Raw genomic sequence first — 26,968 nt, forward strand, 5'->3', positions numbered from 1 at the left:
TTCTTCTACATCTTCACAACTAAAGGAAAGAGATACAATCAAAATGATAGTCCACTTAAATGATAAACAAGAGAATTTAAAGAGACATGACCCAGTTACTCACCCATGAAGTGACAATCTGTTAGCAGTTTAGGAGAACTGTGTTGGTAGATAGATATAATTTGGAATTTCTCCTTGAATACTTGCTTAATTCATGGGAATTTCTAATTATAGCTTTCTTGAAAGGATATTTAGCTCATTGCACAAAACATACCAATTTTTGTGAATCAGGCTTACAATTTTCTAACCAAGCTTTCAAAACAAGATTATAAATGAAGACATAAATTATTATCTGATGCACAAAATTGTCACTCTGTACTTGGTTTGGAAGGTGTTTTGAAATGCCCAGAGAAGGCCCTGATGAATGGAGAAGATGGACTATGTCCCCTTCAGTTGGATTCTTGCTCTGAAGTATTCCTTGAGCCTATAGTCTAAAGTGTGGCATTATAACTGGTGCAGACCGAGTCTGTCTTAAGACTGAAAAGGAGGACCCAGAGACTGGTAGGTGTGTGTCACCTCCTTTTTTTCTTCATTATTGTCAAGTAATTGTAATGATGGGACAAGCTAACTCATCATGCATCTCTTGAAGTCCCTCCGATTTGCTTTACACCTTGGGGGATGTTGTTCATCTCTGCTAATTTTAGCCATTTCCCAGGAAAACCGGAGCTTCTACCCAATGACAGCGAATCCAACAGAAGTTCATAACTCACTGATCACTCAGTTTCTCTGCACTCCTCACCTTATAATTGCAGTCTTGCAGCGTCTTTCCAAAAAAGAGCCACTGCGAATCAAGAGTGGAGTTTTATGGCCTGAATCCAGGTTAGATTATTTATTTCAAGAAAAAGAAAAAAATCTAGCAGTTAGCAAGAAGTAGTCAGGCTTTACAAATACCACCACTTTAACCATGAGACCACATTGGGAAGAATTCTGACTGTCATACAGATTCAGGGGCGTCTGAATTGTCTATCCCATGGTCTCAGACTTCTGCCTCGTATACCCAGGTACTAATGTAGTTCATATGTACTATATATACCTGAAAAGTTGTGTGGCAATCACATTTTTGCAAATAGAATCCTGTTTTAAATACACCAAGAAAATACCTTCTTTATCCTTTGAACAAGAGGTCAGAAGACTTCTTCTACAAAGGGTCAGATAGTAAAGATTTTACACCATTTGTACCATACAATTTCTATCTCATCTACTCAACTCTGCCATTGTAGCATAAAAGCAGTCGTAGATGATACACAAATGGATGAGGCTGTGTTCCAGTAAAATGTTACTTGCAATAACAGGTGGAGTACCAAATTTGGTCCCAAGGCTTACTTGGGAAAAAAAAAAAAAAAGACCTTTTGAAAAAGAACAAATAAATAAATAAATTTTTTAAAATTGGTCCCTAGGTCATAGTTTGCCATCCCCTGCATTAAACAAATCTTGAATGCCTGCTATGATGGGTCAGATCTGAGTAAATACTAGGAATACACAGAGAACAAAAGAGAAAAACTGCTATTCTTGTGAAACTTGGAAGTTGGAGGTAAGCTATTTAAAATAAACCTACAATAAAGTACTTCACATAATGCAGACTGTTTCTTTAAAGTAAAACTCACTCCAAACAACTAGTTGATTCCCTTTGTAAGTTTGAATTTTTGTCTTCAGAGTCTTTTGAAGTGGGCCCTTAGCTGGGGCAGTGGCTCACACCTGTAATTTCAGCACTTTGGGAGATCGAGGCAGGCAGATCACTTGAGGTCAGGAGTTCGAGACCAGCCTGGCCAACATGGCGAAACTCTGTCTCCAAAAATTAGCCTGGGCATGGTGGTATGCACCTGTAGTCCCAGCTACTCAAGAGGCTGAGGCCGGAGAATCACTTGAACCTGGCAGTCAAAGGTTGCAGCGAGCCGAGATCACACCACGGCCCTGCAGCCTGGGTGACAGAGCAAGACACTGTCCTGAAAAAATAAAATTAAAAAAAAAAAAATTGAATAAATAAATAAACAAAGTGAGCCCTAGCCTAAGATAGCTTGAGCCTAGGTGTGAATCTACTGCCTTCCTCTGAAGTAAGCACAGTAAGTGTGAGGGCTGCAGGGAATATCCAGGAGATACAGTAATTTCAAAGACTCTGTCTCTTCATGTCATTTACCTCTGCTTATAGCAGCAATACTTTTACTCAGACTTCCTGTTTCTGGAACTTGCCTTCTTTATTGCTGTGTTTATACTTCCTTCTGTCTGTGATTAGATAAGCATAAAGCCCTAGATCTAAGCTTCTCTGTCTTCTCCCTCCCTCCCTTTCTCTTCCTCTCATTCATTTCATACACACTGGCTCACACGTCTGCTCTCTCTTTCTCTCTCTCTCTCTCTCAGAATGACAATTCTAGGTACAACTCTTGGTGTGTTTTTTTCTTTACTTCAAGTCGTTTCTGGAGAAAGTGGCTATGCACAGAATGGTGAGTCATTTCTAACTTTTCTAAAGGATTTTTTATTATCTGTAGCATAGTTTCAGGTTACTCAGTTCCCTAACAGACCTGAGTTGGGCACTGGGTTGGAATGGAGTTTGAGAATTTACCACATATTCAGTCAATTTTTTAAATGAGAGAGAAATTTATGTGAGATTTTTAGTAAAGAACAGACTAGAAAAAGATCTAAATGAGTTTACTAATTGAAATGCACTGAATTGCCTTCACACCAAAAAAATTACCATATGTAGTAATTCTCTTTGGAGTCTAAAAAACTTAGTACTTAGAACCTAATTCTGCCCATACATAAACACATTGTAATTATAACAAAACTAGACAGAAGCTTCTAACAGCAGAAGGAGGCATGTAGGAATTTAGATCATCAACTTGCTCCTGCAAATTAAGCTCTTTCACTTTAAGAGTTTAAAGTATTTGTCTATAGAAAATATCAAACACATCAGCCTAATGACTCAGCGTAGATATTTTGAGTCATGTAATTACGAAGGATGGAAATCCCTAGAATTTTCTCATTAAGGGAATTGTCAGAGAGTTGGACGTTTTTTACAATGGATGACTCACTTTATGGAGGATGATTTTATTCTGTGCTAAAGGTTGCCTCGGATTTGCGCAAAGACTGATGTGTGGCAGGAAACATAAATCTTACTCTCTTTGATATCATCTATACTCACTATTTCTCCCTGGTGATCATACTATTTTTAAACTACATAAGAATTCTAATTGAAAACTGGGTTTTCACTTCAACTTTTTTAATTTCAGATTTTTTTAGAAGATCTGTAATTACCTGATTCACATGACTACATAAAATACTTCCCAGTTTGGGGTATAAGGAATTCACATTCAGTTGCTGCTTGTTGAAAGTTGTTAGTTTTCTGAACAACACAAGGATGATGAAGAGAAGAAAGGGTTACTTTTTTAAAAATCCAAATCATTTACACTATTAATTAACTAACTCCATTCAGTAGGAAGAAGATTTCTAAATATCACTGGCTTGCCTATAATACATATTTCACAAAATTTAAATTTTGTATGGATAAATATGTCTAGATACCTATTTAAATATAAATAATATTAATTATTGAGCATTTAAAGAATAGATTAACTCATTATTCAAAAGCTCTATGTAATTTCAAAACAATAGTGATAATAACACCTTCAATTGACATAAACGTTTTAAAGAGAAACTCAAATGTTTCATGTACATTTTCAGAATTAGAATTCTTATTTTACCTTTTTATTACTTATTTCTCAGAAAATATTATACTCATAGCTAACCCTTATTAATTGCTGTGTTCTAAGCTACATCTTTGTATATATCCATTCAATGATTGCTCATAACATGAGTTTACATATTAGAACATATGTCTTAGAGAAGTTGCCTACCTGACAGAGAACCACAGCTACAAGGTAGAACATCCAGAATTTAAACGCACAGCTGCCCAACTCTGACACCACAGGTCTTGATCATTGTGTACATTAACTACTCTTAGCCAAGAATTTTTCAGCTCGTGTCAAGTAGAATATTCTCTTTGTAAAATGCCATAACATTTTGCAAGTCGTTGAAGGGAATTTTTCTTGGTTACAGAGCAACTCTGCCCAGTAATACCTACTGAAGAGCCAGTGAGTTGCTTCCTAAAACACAGTCATTTTAAGTGCAAGAAACTGTATAAATGGCTCATTGTATATTGTATGCTTTGCCAAACTGGATGACAGTGGGAGTTCTTGGTTATGTGGGCACCGGTGTCTGCTAGAGTGTGCTGTCTCTATTGAAGATCATGAAGACAAAGCTGGCCCACAGGATGTCTGAATCCAAATAGTAATGTATGTTCTGTGCATAAGATTGGTGGAAAAGAAAATGTCAGAACAATGTGAGAACTGCCATGTAAGGTCAGAGCCACTGCATTTAGAAAGCTGCCAGTACACAGGGGAGAGACCTAAGCCTACAAAATTAAGAATGAACATGTCGTGAAATGTGAGCCCTATATGGTGGGCTGCCTCTCATTATTTCACACTGTCATCAGAAGGAGAGCCATACCTTGCTGAATTACATAAGGAACTTCTGCTTGTGGCAGAACTGTGAGCTGGGTAGATTCTGAGAGTGGCCATAAAGACAAATGCCTGTGGCTGTGAGCAATGCCCACACCTATGGTCTAGCTAGGGCTGTTTGAGATTTGTTGCATTGACTGAACCAACCTATCATTCAACTGGTTGGTCCATTTACAATCAGCTTTACTAACTTTCCCGTTTTCCCTACTGGGTTATTTAACTAAAGAAAGTGCTATTCGGACAGCCCTTGGTCTCTGGGACACTTGACTGGGATTCGATTTTAGTATATCTGTCTCCAGTGTAAAGCCTTGGAAGCATCTAATCTCTAGTACCGATGAACCAAAATAACCTGGAAGCAGTCCTAGGCTCACACCAGAGCACTCTGAGAACGGCTTTGCTTACTCTGGTTTTTCTCAGGTCCCAGTGGGAGTATATTTTCTGACCTATTTATCCAGCCTTACTTTCCTATCATGTGAAACATACATACAAAATGTAGATTTCATTCTAGGACCTACAACTCAGCTTAAGAAACCAAATACTATGTGTGACAGATTACATTTTCCAAAAGTAATAGCAAAAAAAAAAAAAAAAAAATCTGGTTCCCCACTTTCTTTGTGTCTATAGAAGAATCATAAGAACAAAAGCAGTATGTACAACAGTCACAGGAAGGTTCACCAAATCTGAGTCCTGCCAGATCTAATTTTTTTTCCTAAGCATGTTTGTCTCAGTCAGTAGCTTAAGACAGTGGAGATAATCAGTGCATTTAAACAGTCACACAATGGAGATAATCAGTGCCACTTTTAGTTGGGATGCCTTTCTACACAAGGTAAAGTGACCTCTTAAAAAAGTGAAATTCTAACTGGAAGATAGCTATCATCATCCTTCATTTAAGAAAACAAAAAAAGATACTAGGAGGGAATAAATTATGATTCGTAATGAAGTCAAAAGTGAGATTAGGTAGCATGAGAATAACGGAAATAAAGTATTTCTTCTTTGAAATATACAGACAATCAATGTAACAAATGTAGCAGAAGAAATTTCAGTTTAAATACAGAAAAGAATGTGTTTAGTACCTCCGGTTCTTTAACTCAGAAATATTTGGAGGTCATTTACTCATTATGATGGACTTCTTTTTCTATTGGAAAACTCTCTTAGCATTGAGCATTTTCGGTTTTTGTTTTTTGACGGTTGGTTGGTTTTGAAACATTTTTCTTGTCTTTGCCCTTGGGCTTTCCTTCTTTAGATAAGACATGTCTGCCAATTTATTAAGGTCATGCCATATTTCAAAAGGATACATTCATTTGTTTCATTAACAGCAGCATATTTATTCCTCCCCAGGAGACTTGGAAGATGCAGAACTGGATGACTACTCATTCTCATGCTATAGCCAGTTGGAAGTGAATGGATCCCAGCACTCGCTGACCTGTGCTTTTGAGGACCCAGATGTCAACACCACCAATCTGGAATTTGAAATATGGTGAGGAATGGTGGTTTTAATGATTGCTTAGACATCCTCTGTCTCTCTTTTCATGTGCTTCTTTTAATACCTGCAAAAGAAAAAACATGTGGCCTAATTAACAAATGTTAACATCTAAGGAATTCCCAAAAGTCTTCTGAAACTACTTGTCCTTCACCAAAAATACTTATGCAAAGCTCCTCTCACAGTTCAACTTTCGGATCTGGAGGCTCAGTCAAATGACGCCCTGGATATTGGGTATCCCACATTCCTCCCAACTTCATAGCAGAATTTAAATCCTGCATCTCCTACAACACCCCTCACCAATAATCTATTTGCTTAACATCAGACAATCCAGTATCTTCAAGTTGCATGACAGTTAAACTGTCTTGTTTCCAATCCCAATACCAGTGCTTACTAACTTTTTGACCTCAAGAAAGTTATGTAATGTATCTATGTGTCAGTTTCCTCACCTGTAAAATGAGATAACCTGCCTCACAGGAAGTTTGTGATGGTTAAATAGTTTCATCATGTAAATCATTCCAAATAGTCAGTGAATAACGAGTAATGGGGAAGCAACATTAAATTATAATTCTGTGAATATTGACCTAACTTCTGCCCTGTTGACACAATTTGACTTTAGATGATCCTCTCAATGTAAATTTTTTCAGAAATTCATAGGCATAAGTTGGCATTGTGTTTCACAAGGTCTCAGAGAAAAGGCAAAGAAGAGTCTTTGGTTTAAAAGTTTACTTAAGGTCTCAGGGACCTTTATCTTCTTCTTCCTCCACAAGTCATCTCTTGTTGCCAAGGGTTACTATCTCTTGTGATCTGAGAAACTACTCTAACTTAAAATTCTGACGTGTGGCTATCTCCAAATTTATATCAGAATGACCTAATTTTCAGTTAGTTTCCTAGTGAGCAAAGTCAGTCAAGATCCACCAACAGTAATAGAAGGCTTCTTATGTTCCATAGACACTGAGACAATTCTCCACAATATATAGTCCAAACAAGCCCTGGACTCCAATGTATGTTAATTTATGGGAGCTTCCTGCATCTATCATGCAGTGCTTCCTGCTGCAGTCTTTAGATAAACATACTCTTGGACTTGATTATTGTACCGTGCTTTCCGTCAGCCTCTGTTCACTTCCCTAACATATTTTCCAGGAATAAAATATGTCAAAAGAACTGGAACCAGTTCAATGTCCAGAATCTAGGCTAGAAATGAATTGCACCGAAACAGCCAAACAACTCATTCAAACAATACACTTATTTTTATGGGCAAAACACCCTCCCACACAGAGGTTTCACTTTGGCTTCTTTAACCAGCTGGCTGGTGGGCTGAGTGTTCATCCTGGTTTCTCTTTGCCAAACTGAGGCTAATCTTTCTGTTCACTTTCATTCACACCGTATTTGACCACTTCCTTGACCACTCAAACACACTTGCCCTTTAACATGTCTCTTGATTTTTTCTTTCATATTGTAATCTGTCCAGAGCCTCCTCTATTTGAGTTTTCCAATTGGATTCAGATATTTCCATTGGAAAGGTACTGCCTTAAGAAAAGTTTTCAGTGGAAAACCTTAGTATGAGCTCTTTAGTAGATTAACTCCTGGAGTTCGGAGCCCTTGAAAGGATACTCAGTTTCACAAGACAGCCGTATGATCATCCTTGATTGTCTGTTGTTCATTAATTTCATTCTCGAAAACATGGGAATGAGCTGAAAATACCATTTTAGATCCCTCTTAAATTCCCAACAGTACCAGAAACTTGCTACTGGTTGGGGACTGTAATTGGATATTTAACGCATACTTTCCTTACAAATATATCTATACTCAAGGGTTGAACTAAAAGCTATTGCCCTAGTTTCTCCACATCCCATGTTTACCTAAAATTCAGAAATGGGACCCCACTCCCAGTCTCCCCTTCTGTATTTATTTATCAAATTATGACAACATTGTCATCTTCAGATCTTTCCACCTGACATTTGTCCTAAGCTTATTCCCTGGTATCTGTCCAGCTTACCCACAAAATCTGTTTTTATTTTTATCCTGTTCCAAGTGAGAAAGTCCATCTACCCCAAGAAGAAACACAACTTTCTAGTAACTTTGAGATACACACACATACACACATTCTCTTTAAAGCCTAAACAACTGTATAACCAGTTAACAAAAGTTATGATTTGGGAAAGCAGTTTTAAAGAATGTCCCAAAAATAATCACTGTATTTAGCCAGTTAATTCACTTAACATTTCTTCACCAATCTCTGGTTTTCATGACTGTAGGAGCTTAACCAGTCACTCACACACCACAATAAACCAAAGGTGAAAGATTCTGTACCTAAAGCTAGGGTGCACTCCTCCACATTTAACCTCCTGGCCAGCTCACCTAAAGCCAAACAAACATATTCCTCTTTCTGTGCAGAGTCCAGGAACCATTCTAGAAAGGACTCACTTGGGCACATGCAGAGAAGGGTGTACGCACATCCAGTTCACCAAAGAAAACCAACACACATTCTGGGTCGCAGGTTGTTCAAAAGGCCTTCCTTGAACACACTCCTTAGGATTTAAACAAAATTACATCTGGTCAATGGAAAGAATTCTTTGATGTAAGCAAACTTACCCAGAGGCACTTTTTTCCTGCCCAGATCTTCACTTCCAATTTGACCCGCTTATACCTCCTTAGAGCTATTTGGCTGAGCTTAAAGAGCACATAGGAAAAACAAATTGGTAACTGTGGTTATCACAGAAGAGGAAAATTAAATTTAGGGTTAGGGAAGGAAAATAATCCTGTGATTTTACTTTTATTCTATCTTTTTAAATTACCTTACAATGAGAATATATACCTTTGTTCCTTCTTAAATTTTTACATTATTTATTCATTTTTGTTTACTTTCTTGCTTTATTACAATGCATTTTAGGAGTAAAATTTACATGTGGTAAAATGCACAAAACTTAAGTGAATTTTGAGAAATGTCTATGACATGTAGCCATTCCAATGATAAAGATATAGACCTTTTTTTTCTCCCTAGAAGGATGCTTCGTGTTCCGTTCCAGTCAACCTTCATACCCACAAGCAATCATAGTTCTCAATTATATCACCCTTTGGTTTTTGCCAGTTTCTGATAGTTCTTATTAATAGAATAGTGCTTTATTCTTTTTTGTTTTCTTTCATTTAACACAGTGTTTGTGAGAGCTAGCCATGTTGATGTCCATCTCATAGCTCATCTTTTCAATTGCTGAGTAGTAATTCCACTGTATGAATATACCACAAATTTTTATTTCTCCTCTTGGTGGACATTTGCGTTTTTTCAAGTTTGAGACAATTATTTTTTTAAGTTGCTGTTCACATTCTTCTACAAATCAGTTTGTGGATATATATTTTCACTTCTCTGGGGTAAACAAAAAAACCCTCAGAATGGAATTGTTGTGTCATAAGGTGAGAAAGTATCTAAGTTTATAAGAAACTGCCCAACAGTTTTTCAAAGCGATTCTACCATTCTACTATCCTCCCGGCAATGTATAAGAGCTATATATCATTTGCAATATTTGGGCTTGGGACAGTATCTCCTTAGGCTTTTAATTTGCATTTCTCAAATACAACTGTTCAACACCTTTTCATATACTTGGTCATCTGTATGTCTTCTTTCAGTGACCATCTCTTAAAATCACTGAGTTATTTGTCCTTTTATTTTGCTGGATATGCATTCTTTATGTATTCTGTATACAATTCCTTTGTCAGATAGATGTAGTGCATCTATTTTTTGCTAGTCTGAAGCTTGTAATTTTATTTTCTTAATGGTGCATTTTAATAAGCAAGAGGTTTTTTTATTTTGATGGAGTCTAATATATTATTTTTTAAAAGTATTTAGTGCTTTTTGTAACCTTGCTAAGATACCTTTGCCTACTCTCAAAGTAGGGAAGATATTTTCCCATGTTTTCTTTTAAATGTTCTACAGTTTTAGCCTTTATATTTAGGTCTACATCAAACATATAATTAATCCTACATAATTATGTGGAACTAGGGTTTATATTTTCTGTACATTTGCTCAGTTGTTTCAAAGAAATTTGCTGAAAATGATGTGCTATCACCCCATTGAATTTACTGGGTGCCTGCATTAAAAATTTATTAACATTGTTTGTGAGTCTATTTCTGAATTCTTTCTATTGATCAATTTATTTATCCTTATGCCAGTACTAAATTGTTCTGATTATCAGAGCTTTATACTAAGTTTGAAGTCAGGTTTCTGAGTCTTCCATATTTATTCTACTTTTTCCAGTGTTGTTTGGCTATCATGGGTTCCTTGTATTTCCACATAAATTTTAGAATCAGCTTGTCAATTTCTTAAAAATATCTGGCTGAGACTTTGAGTAATATATGGGCCATTTTGGGGAAATTTTCATTTTATCATTATTGAATTAGCTAGTCTGTGAACATAGCTCTCTATTTATTTAGATTTCTTTTAAAACCTCTCAACAATGTTTCATAATTTCCAGTGCAAAGGCCTTGAACATCTTTTATTAATTTTATTTTTAAGTGTTTTGTGTATTTATTTCTATCAAATTGAACTATCAATTTTAAATTTTATTTTCCAATTGTTTCATGGTAGCTTATAGACATATAAACTGACTTTTGTATAATAGCCTGATAATTCACTTTATTCATTTCTGTAGTTGTATTGAATATTCTTTATCATTTTCCATGTGAATAAACATGTTTTCTGCAAATACTGAAAGTACTTTTTCCTTCTTTCCAATCTGGATACATTTTATTTGCTTCTCTTGTTTTACACATTGGCTAAAACCTCCTGTACATCCCTGAATAGAAATGGTGAAAGTGGATATTCCTGTCATCTCCTGGTCTTAGGGAAACAATTTATGTTCACAATTTCAACATTAAATATGATAGCAACTATCATAGCTTTTTGTAAATGCTCTTTATCAGACTGAAGAAATATCTTTCTATTTCTTGTCTGCTGTGAGTTTTTAACATGAATAAATACATTCATGTTATTTTTTTTTTTTTTTTTTTTTTTTTTTGAGACGGAGTTTTGCTCTTGTTACCCAGGCTGGAGTGCAATGGCGCGATCTCGGCTCATCGCAACCTCCTCCTCCTGGGTTCAGGCAATTCTCCTGTCTCAGCCTCCTGAGTAGCTGGGATTACAGGCATGCACCACCACGCCCAACTAATTTTTTGTATTTTTAGTAGAGACGGAGTTTCACCATGTTGACCAGGATGGTCTCGATCTCTTGACCTAGTGATCCACCCGCCTCGGCCTCCCAAAGTGCTGGGATTACAGGCGTGAGCCACCGCGCCCGGCTACATTCATGTTATTAAACAATGCTTTGAATGTACCGATTGACTATAACCAGGTTATTCATGTCTTCTAGTCTGTTAATGTGGCAAATTATATTGATTGATTTTTGAATGTTTAACCTGCTTTGGTTTCCTAAGATATGCCCTACTTTGTAAATATGAATTACAATGAGTGTATTAACATTTTCTTGTGAAATTTTACTGATGCATTTTTAAGGGATATTTATCTTCAACTTCTCTTCTGTAATATTTTTGCCAGGTTTTGGTACCAGGATTAAGCTAGCTTCAAAAAATAGATTGAGAAGGGTCATTCCTCCCCTAGTTTCTAAAAGACTTTGTGTAGATTGGCACTATTTCTTTTCTTATACATTTACTAGAATTTACCAGAATATAACCATCAGGAATAGAGTTTTCTTTGTGGGAAAGTTTACTGATAGTAAGTTTAATTTCTTTGAAAGAAATATAACTATTGAAATAATCAATTTCTGTCAGATTTACTAATTTCTGTTTATAAAAACATTTTCATTAGACCTAAGTTACTACATACATTAAAATAACATTTAAACTTTCCTTATTATTCTCTTGACATCTGTGTGATCTACAATGTTATCTCCTCTTACATCCAGATATTGGTAATTTATATCTTTGTTTTCTTAACCAGTCTTGTTAGAATTTATCAGCCAAAATTACCTAATGAAAATCCCTTATGTTATCCATCAAGTATATATGATGTTTTATATATATATATATAAAACCCTTTATACTATGTTATCAGTTTCTTCAACTCTTTTTTTATTCTATTTTTTTTACAACTCTTATTTCTTACGTACATTCCCATGGAACATAAAAAAAAATTACTTCTTTACCTAAACAAAGTATTTGTTTTTCAATGATGGATTATTTAAAAATCCAGGAATTTTTCATGATTTTTATAAGCATGTTTTGACTATTTCAGGTTCAACTGCTTCTAATTCTGAGTAAACCATCACTAAGTATAATGGCAGCAGAAAGCAACATGATTTCAATTCATTATCTCTCATTCCTGAACATGACTCCACTCACCCACCAACATACCTATGAACAGAGTTAAAGTCAAACATATAGCAATGTGCATATGATGCTATTCTGTCATATACAGGAACTCCCACCTGAATCAAGACATATCCCCTTTTCATTCCTATAGTGGGGCCCTCGTGGAGGTAAGGTGCCTGAATTTCAGGAAACTACGAGAGATATATCTCATTGAAACAAAGAAATTCCTATTGATTGGAAATAGCAATATATGTGTGAAGGCTGGAGAAAAGAGTCTAACCTGCAAAAACATAAACCTAGCCACTATAGGTAAGAAGTTGTACAGGTAAGAAGAAGGGGTATGCTTGTCATTTTTTGGATACCTGAAAACACTGTGTCTGGAAATTCTGTAGGTTAAAAGTAGACAAATAGTGGAAACAATTGGTAACTGATAATAGCTAATTCTCTACTGCAAATTTTTTAATAAATGAAAAATTTGAAATTTTTGCTTTCCTGCCATGAAAGAATTCTGAGGCTCTTCAAACCCAGCTGTGAAAGAGAGTGTGCAAATCTAGATGAAGTGTCTAAGTGGAGCTGGGTTTCCTGTCATCCATCCACAGGTGTCCTTTCTCTCCTCACCTGTCCCCCTGAATTCTTTGTGGTCTTCTCCCCAAATTCCTACAACATTCTGAGTGAGTTTAGCTAACTTATCAAGTTATTTTAAAAAGCATATGTATCTTCTCTATTAGTCAGTTTTCTAGAAAAAAAGGGAACCATTAGGAGGCCAGATAGATAGAGATGATTGACAGGAGAGATTTCTATTAAGAAATTGACTTCTGTGTTTGTGGGGACTGGTAATTGCAAAAATCCATAAGGCAAGCCAGTAGGCTAGAAATTCAGGGAAGAGTGCAGTGTTGAGTCTAAATTCCACATGCCAGGAGACTCAAGCAGATTTTCTGTATCGTACTTTTGAGATAGATTTGCTGCTTCTTCAGGGAACCTCAGTCTTTGCTCTAGAGGCCTTCTACTGATGGGGTGGTGCCCACCACGTCATGGAAGTCAATCTACTTTACTCAAAGTCTATTGATTTGAATGTTAACCATGTCTAAAAAAATACCTTTAGTATTCCCTATTCACACCCTCTTCAATCCTCAAAAAGAAAATTAAAGGTAAGAGAGCAACACTCATTAGAGACAAGAAAGAATGAGGAAACTAGCTCAGCTTTCTCTCATCTTTGTTTCACTAAGATGGTAAAATAGAGAGTTAAAGCAGAAGTTCCATGTGTGAACAATTAACTTGTGAAAAAGCAAATGCAGTAGAAAAGAGACATTAGGCAGATGGCTGTGCATGTTGGCCACACAGCAGCAGCATTGGGCGTGACCAGTGTGGGTACTGGTTACAGGCAGAGGATGGGGCATCTCCGAGGTTATGAGAAGGTTGGGTTTTGATCATTTGGAGATGAGGCCTCTATGGATGGGGCACCATATCTAAAGGTTCATCACTTACATTGCAACTATACATTCACTTCTCCAAGAGTGAACAGTGAAGGCAGAGATTCTCAGTCTTCTGACAAGGTCCTGGAGCATCAGAGCAGAATCCATTCTCACAAAAACCCACACCAGCATGCAAGCCCTTGGATGCACATAAACACTCACAAACACCCAGAGTCTCCAGGTGACACCAGAGTCTCCAAATCCCCATATCCCATATACCCAGTGCTCTTACAGTTTCCATCCCCCAGCAGACTGCAAATCAGGCATGCCTTTTGAATGGCAAGAGGGAGGGGTATGGTACACACACTGCTGGTAGCACAGGCCCCATGGAAGAGTGGTGTGAGAAGAGCACCCCTGGACAAGCAGGATGAGAGGCGGTAAAGGCAGTCTCACACCAGCATCTCCTCTTACGTCCTAATGGGACACTTCCTTACTACCATTTAAATGAGTTTAAACTAGATGCTTTTGATTGAACCCCAGAGCCAGAGCTCCCCACCCACCATCTGCACACTCACTTCTCCTTGTTTAGGTGTCTCTTGACCCAATAAAGCTGAAGAGGGACGCTTCCTGCCTTTCCACTTCTCCTGGCAGAGTAGATTGATATGATTGTTCAGATTCTACAAGAATGTATTACCTCTAAAATATTGCTTGACAAATGAGCCGCCTTTTCTAATTTGCTCAAAGACATGACTTGGGCTTGAGGCAGAACTGTCCGGAGAGCACCAGGACAAGCCACTGTGGTGTGCAACAAGAGAGAAACAAAAGCTAAATGAAGAAGAGTGAGCCTCAGAATCAGAGAATTGGATTTAAATCCCTTTAAACCATTTTACAGGGGCCCAAACCTAATTAACTTCTCTGAGATTCAGTTTCCTTATCAATATGGTGGTGACAAGTGAAGACAGCATAAGCAAAGCATGCAGTACTTAGGAGATGTGTTCTTCCTTTAATTCCCTTTTTATTAAAAGATGGGCACGGGGCAGGGGTTTCAGCTCAGAAGGCCTTGTTTAGAACGGAATGAAGGGCAGGAACTGGAGAGCGGGACGAAAACGTTGCCAGCACTATCTGTGGGGCTGTTCTCCACCCTCTGCCTTTCCTCCTGCTTCCCTCTAGGTCTCAGGCATCTTCCCTTTTGACAGACTTCCCCTTTTACAAGACATCCAACAGTGAAAAATGAAGTCATTACTTTTTTTTCAGTACCTTTAAGGCAAAGCAGGGAAACAGGCAGTCACCACTATGAACAAGTGACTACAACAAGAGCTAGGCCAAACTATACCATGAGGGTTTCACTTTATTGGGCCGGTAATGCTAAAGTCCAGCTCAGACTCTACTGAGAGAAAGTTTGATGAACCCATATCCTCTTATGAACAACTGGGCCTGAGATCAGTCATGAAAAAGTAGCACCCCCATCCCCAGACAACTAACTTCCCAGGCTGTGATCAGTGAACAGCCAAGAGGGCAGGTCAAGAAAGTCTCAGGACCTTTCTAGGAAATCAGTACCTTTCTCTGGGTTTATTCTGCCTGAAATTATACCTGTCTCCCTCCGACAGCTTAGCATATGTGGAGCATTTGATCCTAACAGCAACACTGCAAGGCAGGAAGGCAGTAGGAAGAAGCCCAAGAGGAATTCGGTGTTAAGGCAGAGAGACTTACAAAGGGGCCCCCCCTGAGGCCACTCTGGAAGGTCCTAGCCAGGGCCAGGGTGCAGGCCCTTCACGTCACTATAACTGAGAGGAGGTGCAAGGTTCACAGCATATAACCTAATTTCATTACAAGAATGAAGACTCAAAGTTTAAATACTACTGCTATGGGGCTCATTAGTAACAAGTTCTCCAATATTCAAAAGGCAAAGAGGATGTGTTTTAGCGTAAAATTAACACTAGCTGCTGTAACAAATAAGCCCCCAAACATATGACATCTCAAACACTGTAAGTGTATTTCTCACTCACAATCAGAGTCAGAATGGATGTTTCTAACCTGTAGGTGGGGCTACTCCAAGCAGTATTCTGGGCACTTTACATCCTATGGCTCCACCGTCTTTAACGCAGGACTCCAAGTGGTGGAAGAGGACGGAGCAGGGGAGTCACACATGGGTGTGTGTCTGGGCCAGGGTGAGAGTGGGTGTGAATTTCCTCTACTCACCTCACTCGCAAGGCCACACCCAACTGTAAGGGAGGCTGGGGAATGTGGACTGGATTTGAACCAAAGAAGACGCAATGGTTTTCTGAATAGTTGGCCATTTACTGACACGAAAAGGTCAGAGTGATTTGCAGAGGAGATGAATTTTAAATACCATAATTATTTCCTTGGCCACACTTTAGACAGAATTTATTTCTTTTTCTTTTCCAGTTAAACCTGAGGCTCCTTTTGACCTAAGTGTCATCTATCGTGAAGGAGCCAATGACTTTCTGGTGACGTTCAATACATCACACTTGCAAAAGAAGTATGTAAAAGTTTTAATGCATGATGTAGCTTACCGCCATGAAAAAGATGAAAACAACTGGATGGTATGTCGCTCAACTACATTAATAAAATAAAAATGTATGAATGTTTTATATTTTGCCGTTCTAGTAGTACATTTCCCCTGGGAGGGCCTAACAATTTTGCTTTCAAAACGTACCTTATACTGAAAGAAGCTCCCAATACTAGCCCCACAAAAACCTGGATTTTCCCTGGTGCATACTCTTCTAGCTCTGGTTATTTTTTCTTGCTCTAATTTTAGTCTTCAGAATGTTTCTACATTAGTGAGTTAGATAACAACATAGATTGAGACCAAATTGATCCTCCGTATTCAGGGGCCTCAAAAACTGCCGTGTCTGGTACCACTTTCATAGGCAAATCAGGCAAAATGTATATCTGGGTATAACCACCAAGTCATAGGCACGTTCTGGCTCATGGGATTCGTGGGACCAGCATGAGATAAGGAACAGAGGCATAATGTTTGTCTTTGTTGTTTTTATTTTAAAGCCCAAGGTCGTTGTTTTTGAAGTAACAGCTTAATTTTCATAATTAAGTAACAGCTTAACCCTTCATAATTAGGAGAGTTACTTAGATGCTCTCTTCATGATTTGTTAAGGTTGGAATGATCTAGCAGTACCTAAAAGTTATTTTGGAAAGGAGGTAGCAGAAGATTGGAGTGTACCAGTTAAGCTTTTAACCCATTAGCTTAACTTCTTTCTGCACCTCAGGGATGAAGAGGAGATGATGATTTCTCTTTCTCAGGGCCTTCTTATTCTTGCTGTCCCCTTTTTTCAGACCAAGATTGGCCTTGTTTGTTTGCTGTGTGATGCAAGATGCCACTTGTATACATGCAACGCCTGACCCAAACCACCTGCTCCCTCCTTCCACTCACCCACCCTACCCTGGATGCACACACCAACTGGACTACCTTGATCCTGCCCTCTTCCATTATTCCATTGGTGAAAATTGCACCAGTGGAAAAGCAACTTAGTGGAGAAAGGAGGGATTACGAATAAATGGTGACAGGACAATTAGTTACATTTTAAAAAAAACTTTTTTTGAGACAGTCTTGCTGGGTCACCTAGGCTGGATCCAATGGTGCGATCTCTGCTCACTGCAACCTCCACTTCCTGGGTTCAAGCAATTTTCCTGTCTCAGGTCCCCCAGTAGCTGGGATTACAAGCAACTGCCATCATGCCCAGCCAATCTTTGTATTTTTGTAGAGATAGGGTTTCGCCATGTTGGCTAGGCTGGTCTTGAACTCCTGACCTCAGGTAATTCACCCGCCTTGGCCTCCCAAAGTGCTAGGATTACAGGCATGAGCCACCATGCCCAGCCAAAAATTTTTTAAATTAAAAAAAAAAAATTAAGGTAAATCCCTACCTGCCTTCATAACAACAACAGAACAAAAGATGATTTAAGGAAATTATATAACAGTGAAACTCTAAACAAACTAGAAAAATATGGGCAAATGTTTAAATAATCTTAACATGAAGAAGAACTTTCTAAGCATCAAAGCTGTAGAAGAAAGGAAAGGATTGAAACGTGACTACATGAAAAGCAGAGGCTTATGTATGTCAAATCACACAATAATCAAAAATGCAAATTTAAAAGTAGGATTAAATTGCCACATATACAGCTGACATATGATTAGCATCATTGATATATAAAGAGCTCCTTTAAATCATTAAAAAAAACAAATATCACTAGAAAAATGAGCAAAAAATTGGGAAAAATCTCATAAAATATGGAATATATAAATTCAATAAATACATGAAAATAAACTAATTATCAAATAAATACATATATAAATAGCAATAGACTACTTTTTATCTATCAAATGAGTAGAGTGTGTTTTTGGTTTTATCTTAAAGATAATACACTGTGTGGGGGAGACTTTTGTCTCTATATTACTATTGACAATGTAAAATGGCATCTTTCTGGAGAGAATTGATTCCTGCTCACTAACCTAACCTAAGCTTTCATCTTCCCTTGATATGTGACAGGAGAGAGAGAAAAGAGGAAGATATTCAAGTGTGGAAAGGGAGAGCCTGGGCAGTGCCTAACTCACCTGAATAAGACCCATCATTTCCCTCTCCTCCTTGACCACTCACAGCATCCTTTATAAGCTCAGATTCTGTCTCCAATTTTGCTGTTGACTCCTTCACATATCAGAGCTCCTTATTCCAACAAATATGAGACAACCTTAGGAGAATGCTTATGGGACTAAAGGAATTCCCATATTTGGGAGATTTAGGCAACACCTCTTTTCCCATCCTAAGAACGTAACTGCACTCTTTACTCTCTAGCACGTGAATTTATCCAGCACAAAGCTGACACTCTTGCAGAGAAAGCTCCAACCAAAAGCAACGTATGAGATTAAAGTTCGATCCATCCCTGTTGACTATTTTAAAGGCTTCTGGAGTGAATGGAGTCCAAGTTATTACTTCAGAACGCCAGAGATCAATAATCACTCAGGTAAAGAATGGTGGTAGAGTTTTTGTTCCCCCAGAGTGCTTTGCTGGTCAAAGTGAGGGAGCAAGTGAGAGAGAGATTATTGAAACTAACCAGCAAAATAGGACCCCCCTGGAGGGCATTTTTACACTTTGGAGAATGACTTGCCTGCTCTCCTTGCCCCTTTTGTGAAGAACAAGGAAGCAGAGGGAATGGGGTCCTACTTAGCTGAGAACTAGTGCAGGTGGTCTGTGTTCCCAGAAGCTGCCATAAATTTTGAGCAAGATCCCCACCCACTACCTCCAGTTAACCGATTTAGCCTGGGACCCCAATGGCTGGTGACTCTAAGGCCTCTCCAAGAAGCACATTTATTGGTGTCAGGTGTGCAAGCAGGTGTGGCTGTCCCATATCTCCTTTTCCAAAAGGATGAAGATATCCTTGGAACTGGAACTGAGAATGTTTAGGAACTGAGACATCCCCTCCCTAGAGTTTGCAATGGGATGAACATCTCTCTCATTATCCCCTGCTCAGGCTTCTTTCCCTTGTTGGATAGTCAAGAAGGGAAGGGAGCATTGGTACCTTTGATGCCAGACCATGTTTACATTTCAAGTGGCAGATGTTCTGGGCCTGATCACCCGAGTCAGTGCCTTTTAAGACAAAATCCCTCCATAAAGCTGTCACATCTCTCTGTTAACTGAAAAGCAACTTTCAAGAAGTAATAACTGGGCCCACATTACTAAGTAAATGTGAAGCATCCTGAGACCCTACCCCACTGCGTGACTACTGAATGCTTACCACGATCTATTCTTGCTTTCCAGGGGAGACGAATCCTATCTTACTAACCATCAGCATTTTGAGTGTTTTCTCTGTGGTTCTGTTGGTCATCTTGGCCTGTGTGTTATGGAAAAAAAGGTAACTTTCTTCAACTAATAAAGAGTGTGATTATGTGGGATCACAGACAGTTAGAGCTTGATCCCCATTTATTGATGAGAAAACTGCAAAGGGGAATAAGGCATTTCACAAATTTAGTGCCCAGTGTCCCTATCTATCCTCAGTGAATTCCCACAGTGAATTTCATAAGAGGCAAAAATATAAATTGGACATTGGGCAAACCCTGTAACCCTGTCACCAAAGTAAGAATTCTGTAATGCAATGTTTCCCAAGCTTTTCTTCCAGCATCTCCTAAAGGTTGCAGAAGCCACCATTCATAGCAAATGCACAATGTACTTGAAGTTTTGACTTTCAGTATATAAATTCATGGAATTGTGTATTCTAATCCATGGTAAGGCTACGTTTGTTTCATCATAAAAATGATGTGTTAGACATGCACTTGTTAAGTCACTTAATATTCTAGAAAGATGCCCTTGGCAGAAGGCTACATACCCCCAGGATTATAAATACCCTAATTTGAAAAGCACTGCCCTCAAAGTACTAAGCAATTTCCCTGGGTAATTTGAAAATATTTCTCCACTTCTGCCAAAATTAGCTGACAGAATTGCTGCCAGTAAAGAGAAGGAATATAAAGGCAACACTTAAATTGAGAGTAAACAATGGGGTCAAATTGTACTTCCATACCTCCACCAAAACTACCTCCTTGCAAGCCTTGGTGTTCCTTCCCTCTAGGGCTTTTTCCCAGAGATATATTACTGTCATGTCTGGTTCACAGAATGGATTGATAGCACTGGTGTCTGGTTCAACCCCTCCTTGAATTGATAGCGCCCTGAGGCCCAGAGAAAGCAAGTTCCTTGAGCATGGTCACCCACCTAATTGTGACAGAGCCAGGACTGGAAATCTGTTCTTCTGATTCTGGGCTCAGAATAAGTAGGAAGACTCAGTGTGCCTGTGCCCTCTGCCATTCACCTCATCTATCAATGTCCTCTGATTTCAGGATTAAGCCTATTATATGGCCTAGTCTCCCAGATCATAAGAAGACTCTGGAACATCTGTGTAAGAAACCAAGAAAGGTGAGTTTTTGGTGCTTAAAAAGTATTGTGTTGGCAACATCCCAGTGGCCGAGAATGACATTCCAGGACAAGGAACAGTTGATGCATCAAATACCTCAGCTTCTGGTATTTGATGCATCCTGTAACTAGGGTCCCTCCTAAAACCCTAGCTGCAGTAGGGAACTGAAACAACGTACACATTTCAGAACTTCTGGGCTCCCTGGGGCTGGAGGGCGCAGCTACTGGTCACATCAAGTCTTGAAGTGTCTCAGAAGCAAAGAGTCCATTGAGGAACATGTGGGCAATTCTGTGACGTTCCCTGTCAGAAAACTCTTCAGACCTTTTCCTGAACTGAACCTTTGGTGGTGTGTCTCTCTGGTGCTGTTTTAATGCCTTCTCTCCTTTTTCTGTGCAGAATTTAATCGTGAGTTTCAATCCTGAAAGTTTCCTGGACTGCCAGATTCATAGGGTGGATGACATTCAAGCTAGAGATGAAGTGGAAGGCTTTCTGCAAGATATGGTTCCTCCACAACTAGAAGAATCTGAGACACAGAGGCCTGGAGGGGATGTGCAGAGCCCCTGCTGGCCATCTGAGAATGTAGTCACCACCCCAGAAACTTTTGGAAGAGATTCACCCCTCAGATGCCTGGCTGGGAATGTCAGTGCATGTGATCCTCCTATACTGTCCTCTTCCAGGTCCCTAGACGGCAGAGAGAGTGGCACGAATGGGCCTCATGTGAACCAGGACCTCCTCCTTAGCCTTGGAACTACAAACAGCACCCTGCCGCCTTCATTTACTCTCCAATCCAGAATCCTGACATTGAACCCAGTTGCTCAGGGGCAGCCCATCCTTACTTTCCTGGGATCAAATAAAGAAGAAGCATACGTCACCATGTCCAGCTTCTACCAAAACCGGTGAATTGTAAGAAACCCAGACTGAACTCACTGTGAGCCACAAAGATGATTTAGAAGGGAAGTCTAGAGTTCCCAGTCTCCCTCATAGCACAAAGAAGACAAAATTAGCAAAACCCCACTACACAGTCTTGCAGGATTCTGAAACATTGCTTTGACCACGTTTCCTGAGTTCAGTGGCACTCAACATGAGGCAAGAGCACCCTGCTTTTACCATGTGGATTTGGTCACAAGGTTTTTTAGGGTTTGTTTTTGTTTCTGTTTTTCTGAGATGGAATCTTGCTTTGTCGCCCAGGCTGGAGTGCAGTGTCGCTCAGCTCACTGCAACCTCCACCTCCTTGGTTCAAGCCATTCTCCTGCCTCATCCTCCTCAGTAGCTGGAATTACAGCCATGCACCACCATGCCTGGCTAATTTTTGTATTTTTAGTAGAGATGGGGTTTCACCATATTGGTCAGGCTGGTCTCAAACTCCTTACATTGGAATCCGCCCACTTCAGCCTCCCAAAGTCCTGGGATTACAGGCATGAGCCACTGCACCCAGCCTGGTCACAAGGTTTAAGTTGACCTAATGATTCAGCTATTTTTTTTAAGAAATAGGAAAGTATGAAAGAGTAAAGGAAAGGATTCAGGAGTGAGGAAGGCAGGAAGAGAGCAAGAGGGGAAAGAAAGAAAGAAGAAGAAAAATGATAGTTGCCATTATTAGGATTTAGTATATATCCAATGCTGTGCTAGTGCTCTGCACACCTTGCCTCACTCTATCCTCACAATAATCCTGGGAGCTGTGTGCAATTACTATAACTGCTCTCTTTTTTATAAATCATTAGATTCAAGAACTAAGGAGTTAAGTAACTTGTCCAAGTTGTTCACACAGTGAAGGGTGAGGCCAAGATATGATGGCTGGGAGTCTAATTGCAGTTCCCTGAGCCATGTGCCTTTCTCTTCACTGAGGACTTCCCCATTCTGGAGTGCCAAACCTCACTAGTAACAGGATGTGACTAGATAATTTATGATCCAAACTGGGTCACTTTGGAAAGCAAAAGGGGAACTTATATATAATCCCTCCAGGACAATGAGCAGAAACTAGGACTGCCCCAGACAAATGGGGACATACCTATGGTCACTTAAATTAAAATGGCTATGAGAAAGAAAGTGGGGGAAATTGGTCTTGTGGGTGTGAAATCCCATGTCAAGAGAAGGGAAAGAAGGCAAAAAAAAGCCATGAAGTCCATTTGATTTCATTTTTCTGAAAATAAGCTCAAGAGGAAATAAATTAGAAACTCACAACTCACAATTTCTCTTGTTTGCTACCAAGACTGTGATTCTCTTGCTGCTACCACCCAACTGCATCCATCCATGATCTCAGAGGAACCTGTCGCTGACCCTGGACATGGGTATGTTTGATGAATGAGAGGAGGCATAACTCCTCCCATGTGTATAGACACTACCCAGACCTAAGTTCATCTCCAAATTGTCCTGAGTTCTCCAGCAATAGATGCTGCCACAAACTTCAGGGAGAAAGAGTTACAAGCACATGCAATGAGTGAACTGACTGTGGCTACATTCTTGAAGATATACAGAAGAGACATATTATGAATGTTTGACATTTATCATCTTGCCTTTCTTGATCTAGATTAATTTCTAATGACTAGCTCAAAGTCAAGGCAATTTAATAATGTTAGCTCAGGGAAGTGCAGCAAACCCCTCTCCCGCAGGCCTCCAGACCCTGGCTGTTCACAGAACCACAAAAAGCAAAGGATGCACAGAAAACTAAAGAAGGGGCCATAGGTTCAGGGTTTTGTTTGAGATTTGTTATTATTGATTTTCTGTTTTGAATTTTTTCTTTGTTTGGTTTTTACTTTATTTAGCAGGATTAGGTATTTTAGTTTTCTTCTTTGTTTTGTGTTGTCTGTGAATGGGTTTTAACTGTGGATGAATAGACCTTACCTGTTGGCTTAACAGACTGGTAAAATCAGACCATCTTGTTCTTCAGATGAGTGTTTTCCTTTCCAAAGTGCTCTCCTCTGCATCAGCAGTAATAAATACAACACCGTAATCCCTTATGTTTACTTAGTGCTTTGGCAATTTTCAAAGCACTTCCATAAGCATTTTTTCCACCTACTTGATAGGCATTTATGGAAAGCCTGCTATGAGACAATCATAGTGTTAGGCGCAGGGGATCTAAAGACAAATAAGGATGACACCCTGCCTCATAAAGTGCAAAATCTAACTAAAGTGACAGCTTAGTAAACAAATTTTTATTATACTACAAAATGCTACAAAAGAGGCATGTTGAAAGTGCCCTGTTGGCGACAGGGCAGATGCCACAAAAATGATGTAAATTTGCATGGAGAAGAGGTAGAATCTGCCTGGTTTGTAGGAAGCACAAAACATTTTTCATCAGGTGGACAGGTGCTCTTTACCTTTTGTAGAAGTGAGAGTCAAGTCTCAAATAGGAGGTTCCACAAAATCTCACGCCCAGCCTAGGTCTCTGATACCTTATTCACAGAGGTTCTTTGAAGTATTTATTGTTTTCTTTGACTTTGGAAAAATTGGGACACAAGAAAATAGGTAAATTACCCAACCTCACACATTAAGTCAGAACTGGGAGCTGTAATGTTGTATCCCTGGTATAAATGGACAATCTCTCGAGGAGATGAAGAGATGAACTGTAGAGAAACATCAAGGTATCTCCAGCTCTAAACTCCTCTGTCTCAGTATTGTTTGGCAGATGTTATCATTGGAATTTAGTGTCTGAGCATCTGTCTGTTACTGGAGTATTTAAAATGCATGTATTATAATCATATAATCGTAACTGCTGTTAATTCTTGATTACATACCTAGGGACAATGTGTAATGTAAGACTACTAATTGGTTCTGCCCAGTATACTTTCAGATTTTGTTAAGGAAAAAAACCCTACTGATCAGAGGCAATGTATTAATCAGAAATGTAAACTGCTAATTCTATATAGCATGAAATGAAAAGACAACTAAATTGGTCCAACCACCATGTCTAGGGCACCCTGGCTTATGCGGTTGATTTCCTACCAACCTTTGCCTCTTCCTTCAATATGGTTTCCATGGGAATTTCCTTTAGAAAAGCCAAGTATGTGCTATTTCAGAGGTGCGTACCTGTGTTTTCTCAGCTCTTCTAGAGGGTCTATAAGACTTGGAAGGGGCCAGGAAGAATATATGGTAGAGCTCCAAGAAATGATGCAGATTAGGTGGCATTTTTGCCTGGTCCATGATTTATTGTTGTGATTATTCTTTAAAATATCCATTGTTCACTACAGTGAAGGTCTCTGATTTGACTGTGTACTTTCCACATGCATTACAAACATTTTTCAGAGCTGCTTAGTATATAAGTGTACAATGTATATAACCATATCATATTTAATTAAATGCTATGGAACTCTTTGTGGCTGTGTCTGTCTTCTCTGAAATCTGTGAATAGAGGTATACCCAGAATGGACCACATGTCTCTTCAGCCCCTGAAAACATTATGATGCCATCTGCTGTCACTTTATGGGTTTCGACTTTCAGAGGAATCTCTTTTAATCAGTTAAGTAGTTAATCAATTAATAAATCAATTAACGATTTGTTGAGGATCTGCTCTGTACAGCTTTGCACTGTGCTGGGCACTAGGGTTACAGAGGTAAAATGGACACTTCCAGCTCACAATTGGATGAAGGCGAAGACACCTAGGAATAGGCACAATGTCATACGGTTGTTTTAATGCAAAATATCCATTATAATTTTTAGCTATAAGCAGGAAACATCAGTTTTGGCTAATTAAGCAGAAAGGACCTTATTACAGGTTATGAGGAGGGCTCACAGACCATCTGGGAGGGTGAAGAACTGGTCTTGGAGGCCACAGAGCCACTTTGTATCTCTGCCACCGACACCTCCAGAAACTGAAAATAGCTACTTCCATTGCTACCACCAGCCCAGAATAGTCTCAGAAGCAGCACCCAGTGGCTTCACATCCCTGGCTGTGGGCTTAAAGGCAGCAGAGCCTGTGGTTGATGAAGCCTGGTTCAGATGCCTGAGATCTAGCAACGGGTAGTGGAGAAGAGAATATCAGACATTTTCATCTTCCAGTAAGAGGCAAGAACCATAGCATGGGGCATTCCCCAAATATAGGAAGAACGTTCCACTTCTAAGTGAGGAAAAAAAAGAGAGCAAAAAGGAGGAGGAAGGACACACTACAGAATAAATAGCAAAAAAGGGCAACATGAAGGAGGTCCCACTTGATATAGTAGCACAGGGTAAGTCAGAGCACACTAGGTAACGGAGCCTGGAGTGCAGGAAGGATGCTTTCTGGTAGAGGAAACACTTGTTCAAAGTCCTGATGTAAGTGCATGTGAAACATTTGCAGGGTTACCAATACAGTGGGTGATACCTTTTTATTTGTCTCAACTGAGAACAGTAATGTGTTGGTGGTTACTCCAGAAAGTTGTACAAAGAGCGCTTCCATAGAAAATAACATAGATGGGGTGCAGTGGCTCACACCTGTAATCCTAGCTTTGAGGCCAAGGCTGGTGGATCACCTGTGGTCAGGAGTTCGAGACCAGCCTGGCCAATATGGTAAAACCCTGTCTTTACTAAAAACACAGAAAAAATTCAGCCAGGCATGGCAAAGCATGCCTGTAATTCCACCTACTTGGGGAGGCTGAGGCAGGAGAATTGCTTAAACCCAGGAGGCAGAGGTTGCAGTGAGCTGAGGTCATGACACTGCACTCCACCTTGGGCAACAGCGTGAGACTCCATCTCAAAAAAAAAAAAAAAGAGAGAGAAGAAAAGAACATATATTTACCTTGGACATTTCACTTTAATTTAAAACAGCTGGCTGTATATTCATTCACCACACATTTATTACATCATAGTCCATCTGGGCTGCTATACAAAATGCCATAGACTGGGTAACTTATAACTGATAACAGAAATCTATTTCTCACAGTTCTGGAGGCTGGGGAGTCCAAGAACTGGACTGGCTGTCACATCCCCCACCCCCACTGGGAGTATCTTTCTAAAGAGGAAATCTGATCAAGCTACTTCCTAACTAAAATCCTTTAGTGGCTTTCCAACATGGCACGTGACATAGCTTAGATTCTTGTCCCCATTCAAATCTCATAATAAAATGTAATCCCCAGTATTGGAGGTGGACTCTGGTGAAAGCACCATCCCTTTGGTGGTGTCCTCTCAAGAGTAAGTGAGGTCTCACAAGATCTGGTCGTCTAAAACTGTGTGGCCCCTCCCTGCATCCTTGCTCCTGCTTTCACCATGTGACTCCCCTTTTGCCTTCCACCATGATTGTTGCCTTCCACCATAATTGTAAGTTTCCTGAGGCTTCCTCATGTTACCAGAGTAGTAAAACCTGA

The 26,968-nt window shown here is 39.3% G+C and overlaps 1 protein-coding gene across 2 annotated transcripts; it reads left to right on the forward strand.

The window, feature by feature from the left end:
* The first annotated feature begins 2,231 nt into the window (after positions 1-2,231).
* IL7R (interleukin 7 receptor) lies at positions 2,232-25,004 on the forward strand. 2 transcript variants are annotated; one of them, XM_012459974.3, is made up of 8 exons: positions 2,233-2,477; positions 5,889-6,027; positions 12,503-12,660; positions 16,170-16,327; positions 18,590-18,758; positions 19,553-19,646; positions 20,623-20,698; positions 21,093-25,004. In XM_012459974.3, the coding sequence occupies exons 1-8, from the start codon at positions 2,396-2,398 to the stop codon at positions 21,594-21,596; spliced, it is 1,380 nt and encodes a 459-aa protein (XP_012315397.1). In that variant the 5' UTR covers positions 2,233-2,395; the 3' UTR covers positions 21,597-25,004. The 2 variants fall into 2 exon arrangements, with proteins under 2 accessions (XP_064231995.1, XP_012315397.1); XM_064375925.1 differs by lacking the exons at positions 19,553-19,646; positions 21,093-25,004 and having other exon boundaries at positions 2,232-2,477; positions 20,623-20,702.
* The last annotated feature ends 1,964 nt before the right edge of the window (positions 25,005-26,968 follow it).

Source organism: Aotus nancymaae, unplaced genomic scaffold (assembly GCF_030222135.1).
Source record: "Aotus nancymaae isolate 86718 unplaced genomic scaffold, 86718_ANA_hifiasm-v0.15.2.pri h1tg000014l, whole genome shotgun sequence".
In the NCBI taxonomy this organism is placed as follows: Eukaryota; Metazoa; Chordata; class Mammalia; order Primates; family Aotidae; genus Aotus; species Aotus nancymaae.

Bases quoted from the DNA above. Each gene is read 5' to 3' on its own strand.
- IL7R (XM_012459974.3), top strand. From the start codon at position 2,396: ATGACAATTCTAGGTACAACTCTTGGTGTGTTTTTTTCTTTACTTCAA. The intron at 18,759-19,552 runs GTAAAGAATGGT...CTTGCTTTCCAG, and splicing joins AGAGATCAATAATCACTCAG to GGGAGACGAATCCTATCTTA. The intron at 20,699-21,092 runs GTGAGTTTTTGG...TTTTCTGTGCAG, and splicing joins TGTGTAAGAAACCAAGAAAG to AATTTAATCGTGAGTTTCAA.